The 22,943-nt window shown below is 49.7% G+C and overlaps 8 protein-coding genes across 8 annotated transcripts; 3 read left to right on the top strand and 5 right to left on the bottom strand.

Annotated features, from left to right (window-relative positions):
* Positions 1–446: 446 nt before the first annotated feature.
* On the top strand, positions 447–2,099 carry A1O9_03899 (uncharacterized protein; the record flags this gene model as incomplete). The annotated part of the gene is made up of 5 exons (XM_013406192.1): positions 447–665; positions 725–792; positions 862–1,217; positions 1,311–1,565; positions 1,663–2,099. 5 exons carry the CDS (start codon positions 447–449, stop codon positions 2,097–2,099), a joined length of 1,335 nt encoding a protein of 444 aa, XP_013261646.1.
* A 455-nt stretch (positions 2,100–2,554) lies between these two features.
* A1O9_03898 (uncharacterized protein) lies at positions 2,555–3,112 on the bottom strand (the record flags this gene model as incomplete). The annotated part of the gene is made up of 1 exon (XM_013406191.1): positions 2,555–3,112. One exon carries the CDS (start codon positions 3,110–3,112, stop codon positions 2,555–2,557), a length of 558 nt encoding a protein of 185 aa, XP_013261645.1.
* Positions 3,113–4,986: 1,874 nt separating this feature from the next.
* On the bottom strand, positions 4,987–5,913 carry A1O9_03897 (uncharacterized protein; the record flags this gene model as incomplete). Its single annotated transcript, XM_013406190.1, has 1 exon — positions 4,987–5,913. One exon carries the CDS (start codon positions 5,911–5,913, stop codon positions 4,987–4,989), a length of 927 nt encoding a protein of 308 aa, XP_013261644.1.
* A 1,711-nt stretch (positions 5,914–7,624) lies between these two features.
* On the bottom strand, positions 7,625–9,815 carry A1O9_03896 (purine permease; the record flags this gene model as incomplete). Its single annotated transcript, XM_013406189.1, has 5 exons — positions 7,625–8,432; positions 8,485–8,625; positions 8,693–8,886; positions 9,050–9,245; positions 9,307–9,815. The coding sequence occupies 5 exons, from the start codon at positions 9,813–9,815 to the stop codon at positions 7,625–7,627; spliced, it is 1,848 nt and encodes a 615-aa protein (XP_013261643.1).
* Positions 9,816–11,139: 1,324 nt separating this feature from the next.
* Positions 11,140–12,381, bottom strand: A1O9_03895 (uncharacterized protein; the record flags this gene model as incomplete). Its single annotated transcript, XM_013406188.1, has 1 exon — positions 11,140–12,381. One exon carries the CDS (start codon positions 12,379–12,381, stop codon positions 11,140–11,142), a length of 1,242 nt encoding a protein of 413 aa, XP_013261642.1.
* Positions 12,382–13,072: 691 nt separating this feature from the next.
* Positions 13,073–14,644, top strand: A1O9_03894 (uncharacterized protein; the record flags this gene model as incomplete). The annotated part of the gene is made up of 1 exon (XM_013406187.1): positions 13,073–14,644. One exon carries the CDS (start codon positions 13,073–13,075, stop codon positions 14,642–14,644), a length of 1,572 nt encoding a protein of 523 aa, XP_013261641.1.
* A 526-nt stretch (positions 14,645–15,170) lies between these two features.
* A1O9_03893 (uncharacterized protein) lies at positions 15,171–16,872 on the bottom strand (the record flags this gene model as incomplete). Its single annotated transcript, XM_013406186.1, has 3 exons — positions 15,171–15,579; positions 15,630–16,598; positions 16,658–16,872. 3 exons carry the CDS (start codon positions 16,870–16,872, stop codon positions 15,171–15,173), a joined length of 1,593 nt encoding a protein of 530 aa, XP_013261640.1.
* Positions 16,873–21,416: 4,544 nt separating this feature from the next.
* A1O9_03892 (uncharacterized protein) lies at positions 21,417–22,511 on the top strand (the record flags this gene model as incomplete). Its single annotated transcript, XM_013406185.1, has 1 exon — positions 21,417–22,511. One exon carries the CDS (start codon positions 21,417–21,419, stop codon positions 22,509–22,511), a length of 1,095 nt encoding a protein of 364 aa, XP_013261639.1.
* Positions 22,512–22,943: the final 432 nt, after the last annotated feature.

The following is a 22,943-nucleotide window of genomic DNA, read 5'->3' as shown; positions in this document are numbered from 1 at the left end:
GGGGGTTGAAGACGTCCAATTTTTCGCAGGCGCACTCAACAAGACTTCTTCGCTGGATGAGGCTGTCTCCGTGAACAGCGACGATGCTCTCCTCATGTCCATGGGCAAGAAGCCCGAGTTGAGACGAGTGTACAATTTCTGGACGCGTATGTGACTTTCTTGAAAGAATTCTCAGACGTTCCCCATATGCAACAAAGTCTTGGCCTGGACGCTCATCACTCGCTTTCACAGTATGCGCGTACCAGATTATGATCTCGTGCAGCTGGTCTTGTCTGGTTGTGTTGTATTCTACCATCTTCGACGTCGGCGGTCCCTTCGCCCTGGTATGGGGAACGTAGGTCTCCCTTGACTTGATGGCTCGAAGTCTGAGAGCGCTTCTCGAGTAATGTGTTGACCACATGCTCCTCAATAGGCTTTTTGTCGCTGTGGGCCAAACGCTGCTGATGATGTCGCTTGCTGAATACTGCTCCATCTGGCCTACCGCTGGCGGCCAGCAGTATTACACTCAAGCGGTCGCGGTCGGCAAACTTCGACCGATTTTGTCGTATCTCGTTGGTTGGGCTGTCATTGTGGGTGAGATTTCCACGGGGTCGAGTTGCGCCGTCAATAGCGCTGCGATCATCGCGTCCTTCGTGGAAGTTACTCATCCTGAGGTCGAATGGAAGGTGAGATTGTCAGAGTGTTTCCGTTGGACAATTGTGCCCCTGCTGACGCTGCGACGCAGCCATATATGACCTGGCTCATCTACAGTGGTTTCCTGATCGCTCCTATTCTCATCAATCTCAAGCAAACGTAAGTCTGAATCCCCTCTCAACGCAGGAATTTCCAACAGAAAACCCGCTTTCTCACCACTTTGAATAGATGGCTTCCCGCAATGAACATCTTCGGCGCCTTCTGGACCATCGCGGGTGGCGTGGCGTGGGCGATTGTGTTTGGTGTCATGGCACCGAAGCACGATGCCAATTTCATCTTCACACTATTCATCAACAACTCCGGCTATGCTAGCAAAGGCTGGGTGTTCATCATGTCCTTCTACTCTCCTATGTACGGCCTGTACGGGACTGACGGCATGATGCACTTGGTTGAGGAGATGAAGGACGCGTCCAAGGAGGCCCCTCGCGTCATGGTTTGGTCCATGATCTTCTGCAGCGTTACGAGCTGGCTAGCTGCACTGTTGTTGCTCTGGACGGCCGGCAATTGGGAGGATTACATGACTGGTAAGTGCAGATGCATACATTTCCCTTCCTGTTTTCGAGCCGGTTGATTTCCAATTTTCTGACGTTGCTTCCCGTCTTTCTTTTTCCTTTTAGCTTCGCAGCCATACATGAACTGGTGGATGGATGTGACGGGCTCGGTGATTGGTGGTGGTGTCTTCTGTGCTCTCGTCATGATCGGCTTGAACTTCTTCATCATCGTCGGGACAAACAATGCCGGCTCGCGGCTTGCCTGGAGTATGGCCAGAGACAAAGCATTCCCGTATTCCGAGTACTTCGCGCACGTCAGCACGAGATTCCATATTCCCCTGAGATGCATGGTCGCCATCTTGGTCATTGACTTGGTCATCGGTAAGTCCTGCCCCTAAATTTTCAGCAAATCCCCATCCGCCATTCCAAGTGGAAAGCGCGACTCTAACATCGAACTCTTCCGATGCAGGCCTCATAGTGCTTGGTAATGACCTGGCATTCGAGTCCATCATCTCCGCCGGGGGGGTGACGCTTCAAATCGGCTATGCTGTGCCTGTCCTTGTGGTCTTGATCCGTGGACGCGGAATCCTCCCCGCGCGACCACATTTCGACCTCGGCCGCTGGGGATATTTTGTCAACGTCGTCTCCGTCTGCTGGTCGCTCATAATCATCATCATGTACCTCTGTCCGCTCTATGTGCCAGTCACGGTCGCGACCATCGACTACATGAACTGGAGCTGTCTGATCGTCGGCGCGACGGTCCTGTTCCCCGGTATCTATTGGGTATGGAGGGCTAGGCATCGCTACATCAAGGAGACCAATTCCGTCCTCGAAGATAATGTCGTCATCATCAACGGTGTCACTGTCAGTGGAAGTGAGGCGTTAAGGAAAGCCGCTCTGGCCGCAGAGAAGTAGCAATTCGCAGGACGCTGAACGAGAGAGACTAGAGCCTGCGCCAGTTCTTGCGCATAATTGATTGTAGAATAACGAGTGTTTGGTAGCGAATTGTGGAATGGGAATGATGTTGGATCTTTTGATGATTGAAAGGATGTTTGCTTGTACCGAGTAGCATAAACTATGTTTGTGTCATAGCCACGTCTCGAGGAGCAAACGTGAAACCCAGCAAGGACAAATAGACGGGCCTGAATAGTGATGCTGCATTGCTATTGTATCGCACGAGAAAAGCTTCGTAGCGTCTCATGCAGTTTCCCCCCTTACTCGACGAGCTGCATAAGCGTTGGCATCTTTCTTCCTCCATCTGTAAAAGACGATGGTTCGCACCACGAGGTCCCGGTAGGTAACCTGAATGGACTGTCTATTAATCGCTTCAGAATCCCCTTTCTCGAAAGAAAGTTCCGCCCTTTCCAAATCTATAGCCATGCAACGATACCAAACGCACACGCCACTGACCCAAGAACATTGAGAGGAAGTTCACGCGTAGCAGCACTACCAGCACTACCGCCAGTGTCAGTGCCAGTTGCGCTCGCTGTATCGGCGGCTGTGGATGAAGTTGAAGTGGCGGCACCTGATCCCGATGTTGTGCTCCCGGTAGGGGTTGTCTGTGGAGCCGAAGCAGCCGAGACAGTGTTTTCTGCCGTGGCGGATGAAGCGTTGTCTCCAGACAGATCCAGATTAGGGAACAAAAGTGAATTGCAGAGATCTGGTAGATCGTTGGCAAAGATCAATTGCTGGTCTTGTGGACACGCCTGAATGCATGCGATTTGCGGATCTCCATTGAGCGAGTAGCTGGCGCACCGGCATTGGTCCAGCGCGTCTCCTTGCTCGTCACCGTCGCAGAAGGAAGATTTGGGGTTGCTGGTGAAGCAGCTCTGTACACATGGCCCGTTGTCGGTTTGAGCTTGAATAAGGCTGCAGAGGAGGGAGGTGCTGAGGAGGAGGGGGAAGAGCACAGTCCGAGTCGACAGCATTCTGGAAGCGGCTAAGTCGGTGCACAAAATCTGAGTGTAGTGTATCGTGTTCTAGGCAAAATAGAATGATGGGTTTGGACTTGGCGATGGAATACAACAATGAAGCTGACCTAATAGGGGGCCGGGGAGGCCAGATATAGATGTTTGGTTGCAAGGCTCCTAGCCAAGGCCTTGGTACTGCGCCTTGATTGAAAGGTATCTGTGAACCGCGCGAACAAGAACTGTAGAAATGAATGGCTGAAATGCGACCAGAATGCTCAGGAACGGGACTAGATTTTAAAGCTTGGAGGTCAGGGTTGGTCCTCAGGAGACTTGCAGCACAGGAAAACAAGCATGGCCCATGTCAACAGTTTGCTGGCAACTAGGCTGACTTGTCGAGCAACGGGAGGGCCAAGACGAGCTTGCAACACTTCTCTTGTCCAGCAGATGGCGAATACGAGAGTTTGCAAGGTATCTTGGAGATCCTTGGAGGTGTTCGACACGTTGATAGGAGTGGTATTGTTTAGATGTGTCCAGATTTCAGTAGCTCTTCGACCGGCTGGCCTTGTTTTGCGGTTTCAGACTTTCCCGTTTGCAGGGATGAGGTCAGATTGCGAGCGGGTACCTCAACCGCCCCATCCTATGAGTATATCGCAGTCTTACCTAATCACAATCCCTTCGTCGTCACGTCGGTTGGCTGCGACTGAGGCTATCCTTGTGCCACTCGAAACCGCGTATCAAATACCGGGGAACCCACTGGGTAACTCGAACGATGTTTCCCATTTCAAATAGTAGTGCGAACAAAAGAGGTGTTGTATCTAGCTAAAGTCATTCTATCCTGTCCAGACCATGACTCATACTTAAGGATTATGTATATATTTACGCCAACTCACCCGAATCAAAGTCGGGCGAGCTATGTTTCCATGTTCTCGAAATCATTGCGCCGTTTGGTATCACTTGGGTCTCCCTGATGCGCTCTGCTGTGTAGACAGATGACATGTTATCTTGTGCTTCCACTTTTTTGGGGAAATCAACCAGAAACAAAGTGGCCGATGAGATCCAGCATAGACCTTTGTTGGCTCGTGAATTTTGGTTGATGTGCTAGCCGAGAAGGCTCTGACTCCTACACCAACAGCAAGGCAGAGCATTTTGTAAATCGGGGACAAACAGCACGCAAGCCCATGAGTCGTCATTGAAAGAACAGAGAGTTTCGGTTGGTCTCTGCTTTCGTCTATTAGCTTCAACACTGTTTGCCAAACGCTATCGCGATGCAGACAGCAAGGCTGATGTTTTTATCGCAGCAAAACGTTCTTTCTGCTGAATCATTGGCGGAAATAGTGTTGCACGGCGCATGTCCCAATGACGGACAGGAAGTATGTGAAAAGATTCCGGAAAATTGGTTTGAAACTCGAAGTAGAGGAGATTTAGCGAGTCTCTAGACTTTCTTTCTCACATCCCAAGCTCATATAGATGAAGGAAGACAAGAATGCCACTAGCTTGCTTTTCTCCTTGGCGCCTGAATCATGAAACGTTGGTGTAACAACACCAAAATGAGATCCGACAAGTAAACTCTACCAAGTCGATGCTTCTTGTATCATGAAGAAATACGTAATGGTGTGAAGTTTATTTGCCGGGTTTGCTTCGGCTTTGGGCACGAAGACTTGAGTTTTTGTGTAGGTAGGTCGTAGTTTGCGGCCATGACCAGATTTCGGTTGGTGTCACACATGTAGCGGGTTTCCCAACGGTGGCGGGAAATTTGACTCTGACATCACTCGGTCCCAAATTAGGTGATTTGTATGTGTTGCGTGAATAAAAGGAGTAGGATGTTGCATTCCGAGCATGAAAGGGGACACAAGGGATTCTCATCAGCAGCCAAGGCTGGCTCTAGGCTTTACTCAGCCACTGGTATTATCCGTATTCAAGTCGTCAATCGCCTGTTGTTCCAGATGCACCTCGCTAGGAGAAGGTGTAGGGGCTCTGACACTCCTGGGCGCATCATATATTGATGAGGTATATCTCGCTCGAAGCGCTTCCTCGGCCAACAATTCTTGATCGTATCTCGGAATCATATTGCACATAGCATCCAACCAATCGCCCATAGTTTTGGGGGTGTTATGGCACATCTGCGTGTACTCCCAGTATTCGGGGTACCACCCAGCCGACTCCCAGCCGGTTAACGCGCATATTCTGCCTGCTTCGTCGACGATGATGTTTCTAGGAGACAGATTGGCATGGGTGAATTTCAACTGATAGGGCTTCTTGGGGGCGTGAACGACTTGGATTTCCTTTTCCGGGAAATGCTGGGGAGAATGGCCTCGTCTTTCAAATTCTTGAAACGCGTCAATGGAGAAGAAGGGACCAATTCTCCCGTGGCCGAACCTGGGGTCAAGGGCGGCACCCAGTGTTGCGTCTCCGACCACGCACTGTTTTGGAGGTTGCATTTTCCTCAACTGGTCGACGAAGCGAGCGAGATCTGCAACAATTTTGTTCCTTTGGTGGGCCGACATTCCAGGCCAGACTGTATGCAATGGTTTTCCTGGAAAGGCTTCGTATTCCACCAGCTTCCCCTCGGGTCTGTTGTAGACGGCTAGAACCTTCCAACAAGGAACAGAGGTGTGTCTATCTACCAGCATCAACGCTTGATACTCGGTGTTGAAGCAGTGGGTTTTGACGATCTTGTTCCCCCCAAGACGCAGTATTGACTCGCCTGTCTCTGGATCGGTCTCTTGTTTGCCGAAATGCATGCGCCATCGAAGGCCGAAGGGCAGATGGTCATATTCATCTAGTGGCTCGTTGTCTTTGGAACCGAAGCAGAGCGGCATGGCTGTTGGCTGTTGGCCAGCTACGGGCGGCAGGAAGGATGTCGCAGCAGTAAAGTGCTTGAGGACTCCGGTGACGGTGACTGTGGCTGTGGCATTGATGTCGAGTATGTTCTGGCCAGCGGACGATGGATCATAGCAGTGCTGAGGCTGGATCGCTGAGAGAGGCTTCGAACCTTTGCCGGGGATCGGGCGAGTAGCAGGAAATGACAGTATGGGCGCCGCAAGACCAAGTAGAGGACGCGTTGCAAGTCATGTCTGGAGGCTCTTCATTTGGAGGTGAGGATGAGTGGTGAAGCGGTCGAGTGGACAGAGAGAGCAGAGAGAGGGCGTGTTTGTCGGTAGGTAAATGAAGTGAGTAGTAGGTAACTAGTCGCAGATGGTGGGGTTACGGAGCATTCGAGGTTGAGATTGAGTAAGTCTGTAAAGCCAGTACTACGAGTACTCGGAGTAGCTGCTCCTACAAGTACTTAGGTACACTACAGCACCACCAGCGGAGCACGAATACCGTATCGATACCAGCGGCACCACGAAATTAGGCCTCAAAGAGTGTTGCCAAAGTGATACGAGGGAAACTTACCAGGTACCTAGGTACCTAATACCCAGTGGCCACCTAGCCGGACTCTGGACGGATAAGGGACATTTCGGAGGGTGGTTTTCTTGGATTTGGGAGTAGAAGAAAGCGTAGAGCGCCTAAAGCGCCTAGAGGCGTCACCTAAGGACTGCCGGAAGACCGAATCCAAGGCGCCAAGGTCTGCCCCCAAGCCTAAATGGAACCCTGCTGCACCTAAAATTGGCGGCTAATTGGAGCCTCGCCTTACCTATTCCAGCCTGGCTCCATGGGGTCTCCTCCCGAGGTGCCTCCCAAGGTGCCTCCCAAGGTGCCATCGAGATCTGAGTTCGTGACTTGTCCTCTTTATCATCCACTCCTTCGTTCCATCCACCGCCTCCACCGCCTCCAGACGGAGCTCTTGGACCTGTGCATCCTTACGTATACGGGGGAGGGACACCAAATCCACCGTGACCCAAGCAGGGCCAATACTCACTCTTCCCACTATATCCAATATATGGACGCCTCGCCTGCCAAGTCCCGGTGGTCAACGAGCTAAGATGCTTGGAAGGATCAAGACTCGTGATATTGGTTCCCCCATCCTGCTCCGGGCCATTGATCTACATACCAGAGACATTGCACACCTCAAATAAAAGGGACACTTACGAAGCCCGTCTACGTGTGCACTTCCTCTCCCTCACGGCCAAGGCTTAATTCAGCTGGTTTTGAGATTAGCCTGTACGCCTGCATTCGCGCCAGACAAGAGTGACGAAGCTAACTAGATCTCTACTCGTTCCTGATGGAAGATCGGCTTGTAGAAGAAAATAGGCAGACGTGAATATCATGCCCTTGTTTGGAATATCAGTCCTGGAAAATTGATGCTTCACGGAGAGTCCACGAATCCGCCTGATACGCTCACCAGACAACTTCGATGTGCACCTCTAGAGCGCTTCCGGCATAAAATCATATTGGAGGCCAATTATGGACCATAATCAGAATGCTCAGAATGTGTAGGTACTTCGATCGCTATCGCGGTTTCTTCATTTGCATTCATCGAAGTCAAGGTGGTCCTTGACCAGAAGACAAACCCAAATCCACGCAATTATAAGATATGTAGCCATACTAGACAAAGCAGCCAGCAAATCCAAGAGAAAGCCATACTGTTCACTCATCCTTGAGCGTCGTCGTCATATTTTTGGCAGCTGGTGAAGATTCCACATCCGTGCTCTGTCGTATCTCTTCGCTCTTCCTCAACCCCTTCATTTGGCTTGGGCGACGGATTCGTTCCCACTCCGCTTCGTCATCCTTCTCATCCACAGTGTTTGCGGTAATGTCCATAGCTTCGTCATCCAATTCTTCTGGTAGAATCAGATTGAAGAACAACGAGAGGAATGCCGTTACCGCAAAGCCAGTCTCCATCACCAGTTCCACAGCGTTCATCAGTCCTCGGAGTGAACCGTTGCCACCTTCGTAAGTGAAGACGTAGGCAAACCAGTCGGGGACGAGCGTTGCCCCGAAACCGACGCTCATAGCAGCAGTCAAGATGAATCTGTTGCGCCGAGTGAAAGGTACCGTCGAGATAATGCGGATCCCTGAGATAGCGACGGCCGAGAAGAGGAAGGTGGTCATGCCACCCAGAACCGCGGACGGAATGGCAACCAGGGCCGCTGCGAACTTGGAGAACACTCCCATGATCACGAGAAAGAAGCAGCAGCAATACCCCGCCTTTCTATTGGCACATCGAGTAAGGGCAATAACACCATTGTTCTGCGCGAATGTTGAGACTGGCGTGATCGTACACAGACAAGCAAACATGCCGTTCAAACCGTCTGCCAATACGCCTCCTTGGATCCGAGATTCAAAGATAGGGCCTTCAACCTCTATACGTGAGACGTCACAACTCGCAGTGATGTCGCCAATAGCCTCCATCATTAGGACCAAGAACACTGCTAGGAATGGCAGAACCATCGGCCTGCGAAGCCACCTGTTAGGCCAAAACTTTACCACGAACGCGGCATACTTACCCGTAAAGTGATAACGGAAAGGTTTTCACCCAGATAAATGAAACAGCGGGTGCCCTGGTGATACCACTATCATCGAAGTAATTAGTGGCAGCCGCTACGATGCAACCTACAAGCAATCCAACCACAACAGCACAGGATTTCCTGTGAACCCATGGATCAGTATCACTTTCAAATACAGCGGGCACCAATTCCGAGGAAAAGTACTTACATGATAGGACTGCCAAACCTCTCGCAGAGGATTATAGTGGCAAAGACGCTGAATCCAAGGCCAATGAACTGTGCTGACCCCCATGGTAGAGGGTGAGGAGCGTTGATAGTAGGGCACAGCTGGAAAAGACCCTCTTCGGGCCTTGATCTGCATGTGCCAGAACCACCAGCCCAATTTTCAAAGCCTGTGCCAATCTAGACATGCCAGCAGGTCAGTATCGTGGGCTTGTAAGTGAAGAGAAATGATTCGAGTCTTTGACTTCGCCTCAAACGTCCTGGATACCTGGGTACCAGGATATCTCTCCTCCCGCAAGAGGAAGCGCCCCTAGAAGAAAAGAGCGATGAGTCGTTCACTCACAAGGTTGACACCAATCAACACGACCGTCGGCCCCGTCACAAGGGGTGGAAATACGCGCTTAAGCACCTTTGCTGGTGCAAATGAGAGGCATATTTCCAAAAGCGCACAGATACAAGCAGTCCCAATAATTGCTCCATAGCCTTGAGGGCACGGTTGCCTGGTAAGCACACCGTCTACCTCCTCGCTCGGACAAAACCTGTATTTGGTTACTGAGTATGTACAGCTATTTAGAGAGATATCAGGGGACCAGCACCTACCCGCTTTCATACATCTGCGACAAACCTCCTAATGCAACAGGGATCGTCGCAAAAGAAGTACCAACCACAGATATCAACCCGGTACCAATGAAGTAATTGGTTTTGTAGATGTGAAATCTTGTAATCTGAACTGCCGACAAGATTCCACAAACTATCAATGACGTCGAAACGAGATATTGGGAGGTGTCGGTGTCCAATGCAGCACCGCCACTGCCAGAGAGAATGATGGGTGGAGTGATGAGACCAGCCAGCATTGCTAAAGCGTGCTGAAAGCCCAGGATCAACGCCAGGAAAATCGGCATCTTGTCATTAAGTCCAAAGAATGGAGCCATCTGGCGAGATTTTTTCATGAACGGTAGATTTGGAGTGAACAAGAACGCATAATCATAGTCTCCGATGAGTCCATCTTTCGTTGTCAAGCCCCGTGCGATGCTGCGCGGCACCTCGGCGATCCTATCTTTCAAGGGTCGTCGAGGTGTTGTGTCGGGTCCAATTCTGTCAGGCTCCATGTTGAGGTGATTCCAGGCAGTAAATAATGGTGACGCAGAGTATTTCTTTGAGAAAGTGGGAAGCTTGGTTAAGTGCGAACCTGCCAGCTCTTATTATATACTCCAGCCACGATAATGCCCGACGTCAAGCGATAATCATTCGCTTATCGAAAGACGAAAGCTGACTGAGAAGGGAAAGGATCATCACCTCAACAGGACCATTGCACATGATATAATATGGCAGGGCTTTGTCACTTACAGCTTGATTGTGGAAGAGACTTCGGATAAAGAACTTTGGTACCTCTGATTTGGTGACTCTAGGCATACGTTTGATGGTAACTGCATCTGACTCGCCGATTTGGAAACTCCTCAGCTATGCTCAAGTCAAGTGTGGTAGCAACACGGCATTACTGCGCAATGACATCGATCGATAGGATCTAATTCGAAATGCAATCGTCTCCAGCGGCTGATATCAAAGTGTTGGCGCTCGATTTCGTTTAGTTGCGAACCGCGATGCAGCCTACAGCCTCATCAGATCGCCCGTGTTGAAGCTGATTGGCCCCGTCGGTTCTTATTACGCAAAATTTAAAGTGGCTGAGCGACAAAACAGCTCCTTTTGTCGGGACCAAAATGTCAGATAAGCAATCGCTCTCGTATTGGCACGGAACAAAGCCTCCCAAGACTCTAGAGCCCCGTCTTGGACCCTTGACTGACTGCATAGAGGAGGGAATAAAGCTATTCCGTTCCTAGACGCTCACGCGACCACTCTCTTCCCTGATCGCAATATGCAAATTGAAGTGCTGAATAAAGTAGATCGCATCAATGGATTTTGTGATTCGCCCTGTCCAAGCCAAGTTTAATTTGTCTGATTGGAATATAAACACCATGTACCAGGAACCAGACAGCTCGGCACTTGATATCAAGCCTAAACGCATAGCATATCGTCCCTGTGGGCGCGGTTCCGTATCCAAGGGTTGGCCATGACGCCCTTAACGTCGTCGGAGATGATCATTCTACAGGTTAAAGAATTCCTTATCTCGTTGATAAGGTGGGGAATGACCTCAGCATGTACGTACGCCTCTTGCTGCTTGGCTCTGATAATCTGATGGACGTAGCGACCCGTCTCTTCATAGTGAGAAGGTGTTCACTGAACCACTAATCATACCGCAGTAAGTCATGGCGCGAGCTCTGCAAACAAAAGTCTGAAGGGCATCCTGTGGGTTCGCGGATGAAATTGCCTTAGTTCGCGAAGGCCCAAATTGATATGACTCGACTCACTTACCACAACGATAGAATACATGGACCAATGAGGCTGCTATGAAGGTGAGGGCATTTTCTTGGCTCTTCACTGCTTGATGTAATGATGTTCGCCTCTCTCCAGAATTTCGATTTCATCTCCGATCTGGATTGAAAAGGTATCAGATTCGGCAGGCACCAATTGAAGGCCAAGGCATGCATTGAGAGGATCCCCATCGTCGATACACCGGAAAGACTTCAAAGTCTTATCAGGTTCCACGGGATGTCTCTCGGCAGTATCGGGATCGACGTTAGGCAGCTTGCATCGAACTGTGTGACATGCGCAGAAAAAAACATGACTGCCAACTCGGATTTTCTTCCAATCATCCTCATTATATGCATTAGGTCCAGCAACAAGGATATTAGGCCGAAATCTCCTCGCCGAGAAGCGAGGAATGGAGCTCTTGATTTTGTCTCCGATATCATGGACCGATGAAATGTTCAAAAGGTTGACTGGATACGCATCTGCAAATCCTACAACGGATTGATAGCCTAACTGCTCGCGTCTAGGTGCACATCGATATACCTCCCTATAACTCTTGGGTTCAACCCTGAACAAGGTCATCGGGTTGCTAACTCCCAGATAAACGCTCAGGCTTGATGGGACATGAAGACCATAGTTCAGCCAGTTTGGGCTATCTCGCCATATCGTTACCTGTTCAATAGGATACCGATGATTCTGAGGTGGTGTCAATGGCACGCGGAACGATGTCTCTGCCGGAAGCAAGCCAAGAGAGATCAGTAGTCGTGTCAGAGGAGCGAAACCTCCTGAAGGAGTGTAGGGGTATCTGATGATTAGAAAGCCGGTGCCTTCAAGACTGCCACCTGGATGCCTTTGGGTTTCAACTGGAAGCCAGATCTCCGGTTTGACATGGACTAATTTCTCGTAGCCTGGTGTGCGTAGGGTTCGGAAGGTCCATCTAGGTTCCTTCTCTGCTTCAGACGCATCGAGGCGCGTCTGAGGTTTCAAAAGTTCTGCAAAAGCAAATTTTCGATCCCACGTAAAGCCTGCTCCATCAATATCCGCCGAAGATAGTTCGACTGGTGCGCAAGACTTGATAGGATGGATGAAGAGCGCCTTAACTCTCCACTTATCTGTCTCTGGGGTGTGGGGCGCTGTCACCGACTTAAAATACTTTTGATCATATTCATCGAGTAGATTTGACAGTCCCCTTGTCGCCAACTTCTTGTGGCCTTTCAAGCATGACTCAGATTGTAGTCTCCGGCTGAACACGCGGTAGAACAGTCCTGCGGCAATTGCAGGGAGAAGGTAAACAATGAAGCTATCCATCTCGACCATTGCGCTTTACTATTAATCAAACTTGAGAGGGAGCGGAAGTGCTTCAGATGTTAAATGATGCCAAAACGGAATGCTACCGGAAGGGCGTGCGCGAGAAACGCTAGATTTTGGAAAGTTTTCACCTCTGAACGGCTCACTGAGTCGAAAAGGAAAATCCAAGTCCACACATTCAAATACTGAGCTTGGGACACGATTTATGCTTAGAAATGTGCTCCCCGAATGCTGAAGATGGGCGATGACTACCTCGTAAGGCAACCTGCAAACTAAATATTGCAGCCTTCAAGCAAACTTCCACTGGCTAATTATTGACTAGCCACGAGGGCCCTCGCAGCCTATCGGTTAGTGCGCGTCACTCTTGGGCATGTGATCCACCGTCCGAAATCACTCCACGACGCGCATTTTCCACGCGTCACTACGGTGAATCATTTGATCCGGCGTAGGCAGTGAAGGGGAGGAGTCGCCTAGCTGGTAGTTCTTACATGGTGACGTTTATCGGCTCATACCACTGGAATTTGAAAAAGAATCTGACCTTGTGACGCGATCAAAGGCTTGAGGGTTCTCGAGGGGCTTGGATGACGCGTTCTTGCTATGACCGAGCTTGGAAAGACGTAAGCGAAGCAGAAAGTCACAAATCTACCTAGCCTGCTCAACATGACGAGGGACGGGCTTGCTCGTATAAACAATGAATGAACGAGAACCTGATATCCATAACTTCTCGACTTCTTCTGAGCACCGTCTGCCAACCATATCGGGTGCCGAAGCTCTGCAGACTGCGTCAATCAGGGCTAGGGCCATTCAGACTAGCCTTTCGACCCTAGATTCGACATTACTGCCCAACAACATCCCTCTAGCAACCCCTGGTGTTCAAATAGGGCATGTCACAGAAGTCTATGGTCCTCCTGGAGCTGGGAAGACCACATTTGGACTGCAATTGGCTGTTAATGCGATTCGCTCGAGACACGATGAGTCTCGCGTGCTGTGGGTGAATACAGGGTCGCCAATGATTGAGGAGAGACTGCATGAAATCAACGCTGCTTACACGTTTCCCCCAGAACATGATCCTCCCTCTTCTGAACCTCAGGATTTGACAACTGGAGCGACGTTGGACGAAAGGTTTGATTATCTAGAGGCAACGTCGCTTCCTCGACTTCTCACCCTGTTTCTGCACCCAACTGAAGATCTCCCTCCAAAAGAAACACGGCTGATCGTTATTGACGATCTTTCAAACCTTGTCCTTGGATCATTATCAAACGACCCCAAAACCATCAAATCTACCACCCCTGCGGCAGTGCAAGAGAAACTCGCCAAGAGGGCCGCTGGCAAGCGATTCCAGATTATCGAGAATCTGGCAACTGCAATGTCAAAGCTTGCAGCTCTGAGGAATATCGCCGTTGTCGCTTTGATCGGCACAGCCACAAGCTTGAGAAGTGGAGAACAGAAACGCGGCTTGACCCCAGCTCTTGCCAGTCAGGCTTGGGAGTCTGTAATCCACACTAGGATCATGCTGTACCGTGACTTTCCGCCAGATGATTTGGAACTGGAAATCCTGAATCAACTTGAATTTGGATTGAGGTATGCCGACGTTCAGAAGCTCGCTCGAAAGCACGTCTACACCCGCCCTGTACCGTTTGTTATTTCAGCGGGAGGACTCGAGGAGCTTAATCTACCAGACAACCCTGATGACGATAGTCCAATCAACGAAAATAATGGGATCTTAGGACGACCCTCAGACCCAGAACTCCCCGCTCTACCCCTCGAAATCGCGCTTCCGGAACGGAGCATGAAGCGGAAACTCAACGAGATCGCCGACAGTGAGGAGGAGGATGAGGATGATGATGGCAACGACAACGGTGAACACGACAACGGTTTCGACTACAGCGAACGCGAAGCGAATAGCGAAGAAATGGAGCCACCGCTCTTCAGCCAAAATTATATGCACAGGGGAGAAGAGCCAGATCTGCCGAAACTACGCCTGCCCGAACGACACGGACTTTCGTTTGACGAGGACGAGGACGAAGACGAGGAAGTGAACAGCGAGGGTGGTGAAGGTGAAGATGAAGAAATGATTCTCGATGCCCACGAGACTTCTCTCCTGCGAGGCTACAGGCATGCTATAATCAGAGGCTCCGAGGACATGGAACCGCTTTATTCATCCGATCGTGAAGTGAGTGATAGCGATGATCCTGATGATGAGGACAGGGACAGCGCCAGCGACAGTGACGAAAAGGATGTAATTGAATACAAAGCACCTTGAGATAGCCTTACCAGCTTTTGAATCACCCTGTTCTATGGTACGGCTTCCACTACTGCAGCAGATGCAATGCACTGCAATGCTTCTGTTGCGAGATACGTCCCTTTACCGCGCGAATTGGAGGCCCTGCCCTTCCTTTCGGACTATGCTTTATCTGGCATGATCAAGTGTTCGGTATCTCTACCATCCCATCAAACTGCTCATAGGCCTGTTTCCTCTCAGTCACTCCTTTCAATCCTAGCCAATGCCTCCTCCAGCAACATTGGGGCTAAATCGGTTCGCCGCTTGGAGTAAGCGATGGCGGCTATGCTGGTAGAACCCGCCCAAACAGCAAGTGAAGGTGGCAGATAAGAAGTAGATAAAATGGGAGGTGTAAGTTCTTCATTCGTCTGATTATAGATCCAACCAATATTATATCTTGAAGAGTCTGTTCAATGTTGTCACGGCTCACCTTCTCAAGACTGACAGGTTTCTGCTGAGAAATCAGCGCTTGGATTTTGAGAACTTAAATACTGGAACTAGCATTCGCTCATGGCTTCTCCTCGTGGACTTCAATGCGGTCCATCTCGCTATTGACATCCGGAGTCCAGTGACGGAATTTCCTTGTTGGAAGTTTCTGCTCAAACATCAAATCAAGCTGATAAGGGGTGCGACCGTAGGTTTCCGGAACGAGGAACCACAAAGCCAAAAAGCTCAGCCCAGAGATACCTAACCAGACGAAGCCAATTTTGGATCGAAGATTTCCAGAGTCGGCATTATAGATGAAGGGTGTGATAGTACTGAAGACAAAGTTGCCTATGCCTCCAACTGCCCAGCCGAGACCTTGACTCTTCGCACGGAGGCGCAGAGATGAAATCTCGCCTCCAACGACATAAGACCCTGGCCAAACCCCTAGACCTGCGATGAAGCAGATGATGTTCAGGATAACTCCAACAATCCTGCAAGTGTCAGTGGGAATCCATAGAGGCTGGGACGCAAATTGACTCACCATGGAACGACTTTGGAGTCGAAACATCCTGCGACACCCATTGCAAGCCAGAGGACAACCACAGGAGCCAGAGTGAGAATCATAAGCCTGCGTCTCCCTATCCTAGTAAAAAGCGACATGCTAATCAAGGTTGCAAGCAAGCCGCCGACCGAACCAGCAATCAGGAAGATAAGACTATTGCTAGCTTCCATGCCAGCGATCTGCAAAAAGTATGGACCATCGCCGAGAATAGGAAGGCCGAAAAGCTGCGGTAGAACAGCGGAGAACAGGACAATAACGGTTCGACGGCGATCTGTCCCTCGGAAACAATCGGCATACCTAGAGCGATCCGATTTGGCCGCTTCCTGCTCGTGCAAGATCAAAGCCTGGATACGTTCGATTTTAGCCCTCGAGTCAACATTGGCCTTATCGAGACGCTTTTGTTGCTTGTGAGCTTCCTCCAGACGTCCCTTTCGAACCAGATATATTGGACTCTCCGGGATCAACAGTGATAAGAGGATTGGCAGTGCTGAGAACGGGAATTCGGAGATGATGCAGATGCGATAAGAGTCTGGCCCCTCTATGTCCTCTGCTGAGAACGTAATGCCAGCGCCGACCAATTGGCCCACAAGTTGAAAGACCGGAAAGAACGCAACGAGAGGCGCTCGAATCGCTGGCGGGAGAACCTCTGACATGTAGGTTTGGGCTGTACAAACGGCGATCCCGATAGTGACGCCCTGACAGATCTTGCCCAGCAAGAACACTCCGTGTCGGCTGCCATTTGCATACTGTGAGCACCAGACAACGGCCACCCCAAGAACAGAAGTGACACTTCCAATACCTAGAGAGGCGCGGCGGCCCCAACGGTCTTGAATCGCACCGCCAGCAAGTGAACCAAGCATGATGCCGATCGGGCTACCTGCGTTCCAAGCACCCATCCATCGAGACTCAATGATCCATTCGTCATCCCTCCAGACCCCATAAACCTTTCTGTGGGACAATGTTGTTAGTAACGCATCCACGCATGTCTCCTGAGCCAATGCACATACTGGAACTCTGGGAGTGATGCCAAATTGCCAGTCATTCCCATGTCATAGCCCCAAAGCAAGATCACAGTGGTCAAGGCGAAACAGTATGCTGCCACCTTCGGGTGCTTCTTTAGGTTCAGCCACAATCCCATCTCGGCTGGATCAACTGAGGTTTCCTGCGATGGCACATTTTCAAGATGTGTGACAGGGGTTTTGGCTGTGTTGCCTTCTTCCATGTTGAAAGAACGTTGACGGAAGTGGATGTTTTCGAAAGGCAAAAGACCATCGATTAGGCTGGGGGATTTCTGGAGCACGCAGTCCTGGCTAGCAGCGCATGTGTCCCTTGGAATAGCACGTCCGCCTTGGGGCCAAAGAAGCTTTGGCAGATAGTAGGGTACACTGTGGGGTTGATGAAATTGAGATCCATCTTGATTTAATGTTTAGAGCTGCCGAAGAACTGGAATCGGAATGATGCTGTTCTGAAGCGCTTTCGCTCGAGGAAGCGCTTTCGCAACTTCGCTGTGACCTTAGTGGTCGCAAAGCCGGTAAGTGTCTCTTGGCCTCCACTCGCTCCGCATCCGCCTCCGCGTCTGCAGCACCAAGCTCAAGTCCGAGTAAGCTCGGGGTCCTGACTCCTTGAAATGCGGCTTGGAGGCAGATCACTCGGAATCAAAGTCATATATCACTGGGTGCTTGGCTAGTCTCTAGGCCGAAACACTGGTAAGGACTAATTCACGGAACCACCTTGTTAAATCTCTGAACCGTGGCTCAGGTTTACTTATTCATAGTCATCAATAAGAGCAGTTCTCTCCTTGCTTACATCTACCTCTAGGTAGGTTTAAGCAATTTATAGTTCCATTACCTCCGTATAATGGTCTCTAGTAAGTTTAGTATTCTTTGAACCAACCAGTTTCTATTATATGCGATGTCAGTATTGAGGATCGACTATATAGTTTGCGTGGACGAGCGATAAGTTCTTCATTGGCACGTAATTTTCGGGACTGAGTATTTAATGCGCTGGAATTTCCAACCCTTACATCCCCACGTGGATGTGCAATAGTATCATATCTATTTCTTCCATCACCGTATAGACACAGTAGTGGGCAGCAAGAATAGAGTAGCTAGAGTTGAATAAACAGTAGCCTTGCTCAGTATCCTCGGCTACAAACTCTTCGTTTTGTCAACAATGAAAGAAGGAACTGTGGCTATCCAGAGGCTGCTAACATCTTGCGAGTTTTCACCTGTATCGGGCTACAATAGAGTGCGCCGAAGCTGCTATGGGCCAACATCAACCACCCCGCTCCCAGCTCTCCTTCCGGTGATATCGACTGACGAGGACTGTTGTTTTCAGTTACTTAGTACTGGAAAATGCGGTTCTTGAGGGATTCCTTTTACCGGGCATGGAGAATTGGGGGCCTTCGTGTGGCCCAGGAATTATCGGTCTACTACCCTTCCCCTTACTGCTAGTGGATGTAACGTCTCCAGGCGCAAGATCGGACAAAATTTCATACCCCTTCTTAGACCTTGAAGCCAGCAGTCTTCGGATCTTCGAGGCAGCTAGTAGGGGGTCAACGACATTAGGTTGTAAGCCTGCTGTCTGGATCGACTTAATGGTCTGAATCCACGCACCGTGCAGCCCTCTTGTCACAGCCTAATGCCCGGTGCCTCACGAAACTGAGGGTGTATCTAGTAGTGACCTTAAGTGTATAGCCAATTGTGGAATGCATCGTTCCAGATAAAACAGCAATGGAACGTGGCTAATCATTGATTTGGTGGACTGGGGTTGACTTGACATGAATGGGGAAGGTTCACCCGGAGGAGATATGCAAGTCAATGAAATAGGCTCAACTAGCGGCCGCGGGCATTGGCTGTTCAGTCAGGAAGTAACTATAGTAGTGCTAGATCAGAAGCTTAAAGCGAAAATAAGCCTTGCGTACGAAGCTGAGAGTGATTTTGAAGAGCTGGCTTCCTTGAGACAGTTGCCTTTCCAGACCGTTGATCTGGTATACGCTGGTCCGCTCTTCAATCATTGTACGTTTCTTCGACTCGAGACGTCCATGTCCAGATTCACCATCATTAGTCTTGCTCATGCCGTTGACCTGCGCCAATTTTGGAGTAATCTTTACCTAGGGAAGGTGGTTTGTTAGAATCGTTACTCTTACAAACGCCTTTTTGCTTCACAACCGCTATGCTACAAAATTCATTACGAGCAATTTCCCTTGATATCGCCGCGATTTTGCCGACTGCCGCCACTGCCCTTGTTAATGTCGCCTAATGACAGGGCCAAAGTTCACCAAATCTAGGCAATTAACCCGGGAATAGAACAGCATCAGCGTCGCATGAAGCCCAATCTATACCATTTTCCGGCACATACGGCGTGCTTCACACTTCTGAATGACGTCTCCTGCATACATAGTAGCACTGGAGATGATCGATAGTTGAGGATGTCAAGCCGAGGTCTCAGATCACAGCCACGCTTCGCAACGAGAGTGTGTGAGAGAATCTGTTACCCATAGCAGCCACACGAGGTAGAAGCAGAGCATGACTGGAGCACAGATTTTGTTGTGACATATCCCTGTCACTGGCATTGCTTAAGTGCTTCGAGTTCTCTGCCCACCTCCTTTCTCCGGCTAGCCTGAGTGTGGCTGGCCCCAGGGAATCACCTTCTCACCACACCTGTGCGTGGATTTCACAAGCCGCGACCTGATTCGCCCACTTCTTGGAGAATTCGCCCATTAGGCTATCTTTCATCCATTGTCACTATATCGGAACACTCAGCCTTGCTGGTGGTTCCGGTGTTGTATTACCAGTGGTACGTCACACAGAAACATCGCCTTTCACAGCATGCAAAGACTGTAGTCTACCACATCTGCCACGGTTGTCAACATTGTTCCATATCCACCTCCAACTCACAGAATCAATACTCATCTCTACAACAACAGCTTCCACAACAATACGTCGACACTAGCAACATTCGCAGATAATCCCCGAATACTCGCTTTTCAGCCTTAGCGAACCATTCTTTCTACAACAACACCGAAAATGAAGGCCACCATCTTTTCTTCTACGGCGTTTGCAGCTCTGGCAGCCGCAGCTCCAATGGCTGTTAACAACGCAGTTAATTCCACTGTCAAAACCCTGCCATCGGTCTATTACGTCGATGGAGAGAGAGTTGACGCTAATGGCGGCCCGACTGCAGTCAAATCGCTCTGCGCCGTGGACGACGACGTTTACACCTGTGCCCAGAAGACCGCCGCAGGCTAGACTGTGCCCCCAAACTGCAACTCCGCAGACTTCATAGCTGTTACCATGCTGGCTGTCATACATTGGAATCACCCCAATGTTCCTTGCGACCAACAGGATACGGTTGCCCAGATTTCCTTTCGCTATCAGAGAGGCTTGAGCAATTGCCACCTGTCGAACCCGCAAATTGTGGATCATCAGGAGTTGTTCGATTGCAATGACAACGGAGGTTGCAAGCAGACGTTCACATTTTCTTCAACTACCACCTCCATGACCTCTGAAGGTTGGCACATTGGTGCGACACTCCAAGCAGGTTCCAATGTCGGTTTCGCCTCTGCGTCAGTCAGCGTTACTGCTGATACGCAACTCGACCACGTATACGAACACAGTGTCGAGAGAGTATGATCTGGCCGCCGGAGATGTCTGCGCACCAACAACAATCCAATTCAATGCACAATGCCAGCAGCAAATGGCTATTGCCGGCGGCCCTGGAAATGTGATGATCGATACCACAGATCCTATGGGTAATAAACAAGATACCTATCTTCCGATCTGCACCCCAGATGGTGATGTCACCCACGTACAGACAGGCTGTCCTTTGACCATCAGTCTGAAGGTCGATGTCTCCAACTTTGATACATTTTGGCAAGTTTTGTCATTAAACAGCACTAGTACATATTGTTCGCCTAGTCAAGTCCATGGCGATACGCAAAGCTCGAGTTCGATGACCACATATTTTATCAGGTATGCTTTGAGGGTGCGGAAACCCAGCTGTAATTCACACAAGAACAATAGTCACCTTGGCTTAGTGGAGATATTCCATTCTGGCTATCATAAAGGCACAGGATTTTCAACTTCATAATCCCATGAAAATGGCCTAACTATGATAAGACTGTCACAGATCCCAGCATTATATATACCTCTTGGCACAGTGCCAAGGGTTCAGGGATTTAGCCAGGTAGTTCAGAGAATTAATTAGCAATTAAGCAGCTTATCCGGTACATTTGTACTTCGATACTGATAGTGGGGAAATGTTGGGGTAAGACGGAGTGCGGAGTGTTCGTCCCGAGGGATGATTCGTTTTCTTATTGGCGTGGCCCAAGTCCCATTCCTGGGACGGGAAAGCGCACAAGTCCCGCCTGTTCGAGGCTCGTCGAGACATTTTCCTTTACTCAACGCCGATTGTAAATTCGATCAACTGTATACTCGAGAGAGAGATTGGTTGCGCGGTCGAATCCTACCTAAATTTTCGACCATGCCAATGTCATTATATTGATGTGCGCAAAATGACGCTCCGTTGTACTCATTTAGAGATATGTAGTTCAAGCTGCAACGACGAGGTTGGTGGGGTTTCGATGCCGCATCCATCCCCCCTCGTGCTTCCTTTCGACGCCTTGTGATCAAGCATCGCCTTAGTGAATCCTTCATCAGGATCACTCCTTCATCAACCCTGCACCGTCGTCCAGACTTCTTCAGTGTCCGAGTTATTGAGTATACTGGCAATCTGACTTTCTATCCCGGACTTTAGAAAGCAAAAATGAAGTATGTGCGAATGGCCACCGAGATCGAGTTACCCGAGGAGTATGGTTACGATAAGATCAAAAACAACCTATCAGAAAGCTCTGTCACTGGCCAAACGCTCCAATCACTCGGGTTGACGATTCCAACCGATCTAATTCTCGTGTATAATGAGCATCGCGGGGGTGGGAGGCTTCGTGAACTGATCGTAGCTGGTTCTGGCCTTTCCAAGGACGACGTCCTCATTACTCTCGGGGTAGCTGGTGCGCTGTTCATTATATCCACGTCGCAACTGACCAAGAAAGATCATCTTGTTGTCGTGCGTCCGAACTATGCAACCAATATCGAGACGCCGAAAGCGATTGGTTGCAATGATACTTACGTAGATCTCTCATTCGAACTTGGCTTTGCGATAGATCTATCTTCGATTGCAAGTGCAATTAAGCCTAGTACAAGGATTGTCTCTGTAACTTGTCCGCACAACCCAACTGGTGTTGTGATTCCTCGAGAAACCCTGAACAGCCTGGATGAACTTACGAAAGCCAAAGGCTGCTTGCTTCTGGTTGATGAAACTTATAGAGATATTCAGTGTGGGGAGAAGTTGCCATTGGCAGCCTCGCTAGGTGACCATATTATCAGCGTCTCGTCTCTCTCCAAGTCATATGGAATTCCCGGAATCCGTTGTGGCTGGCTGATTACCCAAAACGAAGCCTTACAGGAAGAATTTCTGGCCGCAAAAGAGCAGATCAACATCAGTGGAAGTGTTATTGACGAGTGGATTGCTGAGCAGGTTCTTGAGAGACATGAATCCATCCTTTTCCAGACGACTCAGCAGATGGAGACTCGACTCGACTTGGTGGAGGCTTGGATTGAGAAAGAAGACTTGCTTGAATGGGTTCGTCCTTCTGGGGGAGTTGTTTGTTTTCCGAGAATGAAAGTTGAGCCCCCTGGTGGGACGACTCAATTCTATGAGAGATTACTCCTCAAGCATGCGACTTATGTTGGGCCCGGCCATTGGTTTGAGATGCCAGATACGTTCTTTCGATTAGGCTTGCCGACTCTCGACCAGCTTCAAGCTGGAATGGATGCTATCTCTCAAGCTTTGCGAACTTGATCTGGTTCTTCTCCAATGTGTGAGCGCTTGGAAGGAAGGGTCATGTCAAGAATTGAACCACTGTACAGCAGACTCGACATGAGTTGCCACTGCTCCTCGACAATAGAGGGCCTGGTTATCTTAACTTCATAGACATGACGTCAATCAGTCCAGAATTCAGGTACATGATGCAAATCCGCACAGTAGGAGATGACAAGGCCGAAGAAGGCAGCAACTTTGCAGAGTAGAGGATGTACACGCAAGCCTGCAATACGTTAAAATTTAACACTAAAACCTATTTCTGGAATAGGCTCCAGTGAGCAGGCCTTTAGCAGATGATCCATCTCTTTTGGCAATGAAGACCCTGTCTAAATAGTTTGTAATTTAGGTGGTCAACAAGGAGCAAGTATTGTTGGCCTGAAGGGCGGCTGGCGTAAGGATTGGGCGGCTGCC

This window comes from Exophiala aquamarina (assembly GCF_000709125.1).
Source record: "Exophiala aquamarina CBS 119918 chromosome Unknown aczIA-supercont1.3, whole genome shotgun sequence".
In the NCBI taxonomy this organism is placed as follows: domain Eukaryota; kingdom Fungi; phylum Ascomycota; class Eurotiomycetes; order Chaetothyriales; family Herpotrichiellaceae; genus Exophiala; species Exophiala aquamarina.
The sequence above is the reverse complement of the archived record's forward strand: the minus strand, read 5'-3'. Positions and strand labels throughout refer to the sequence as shown.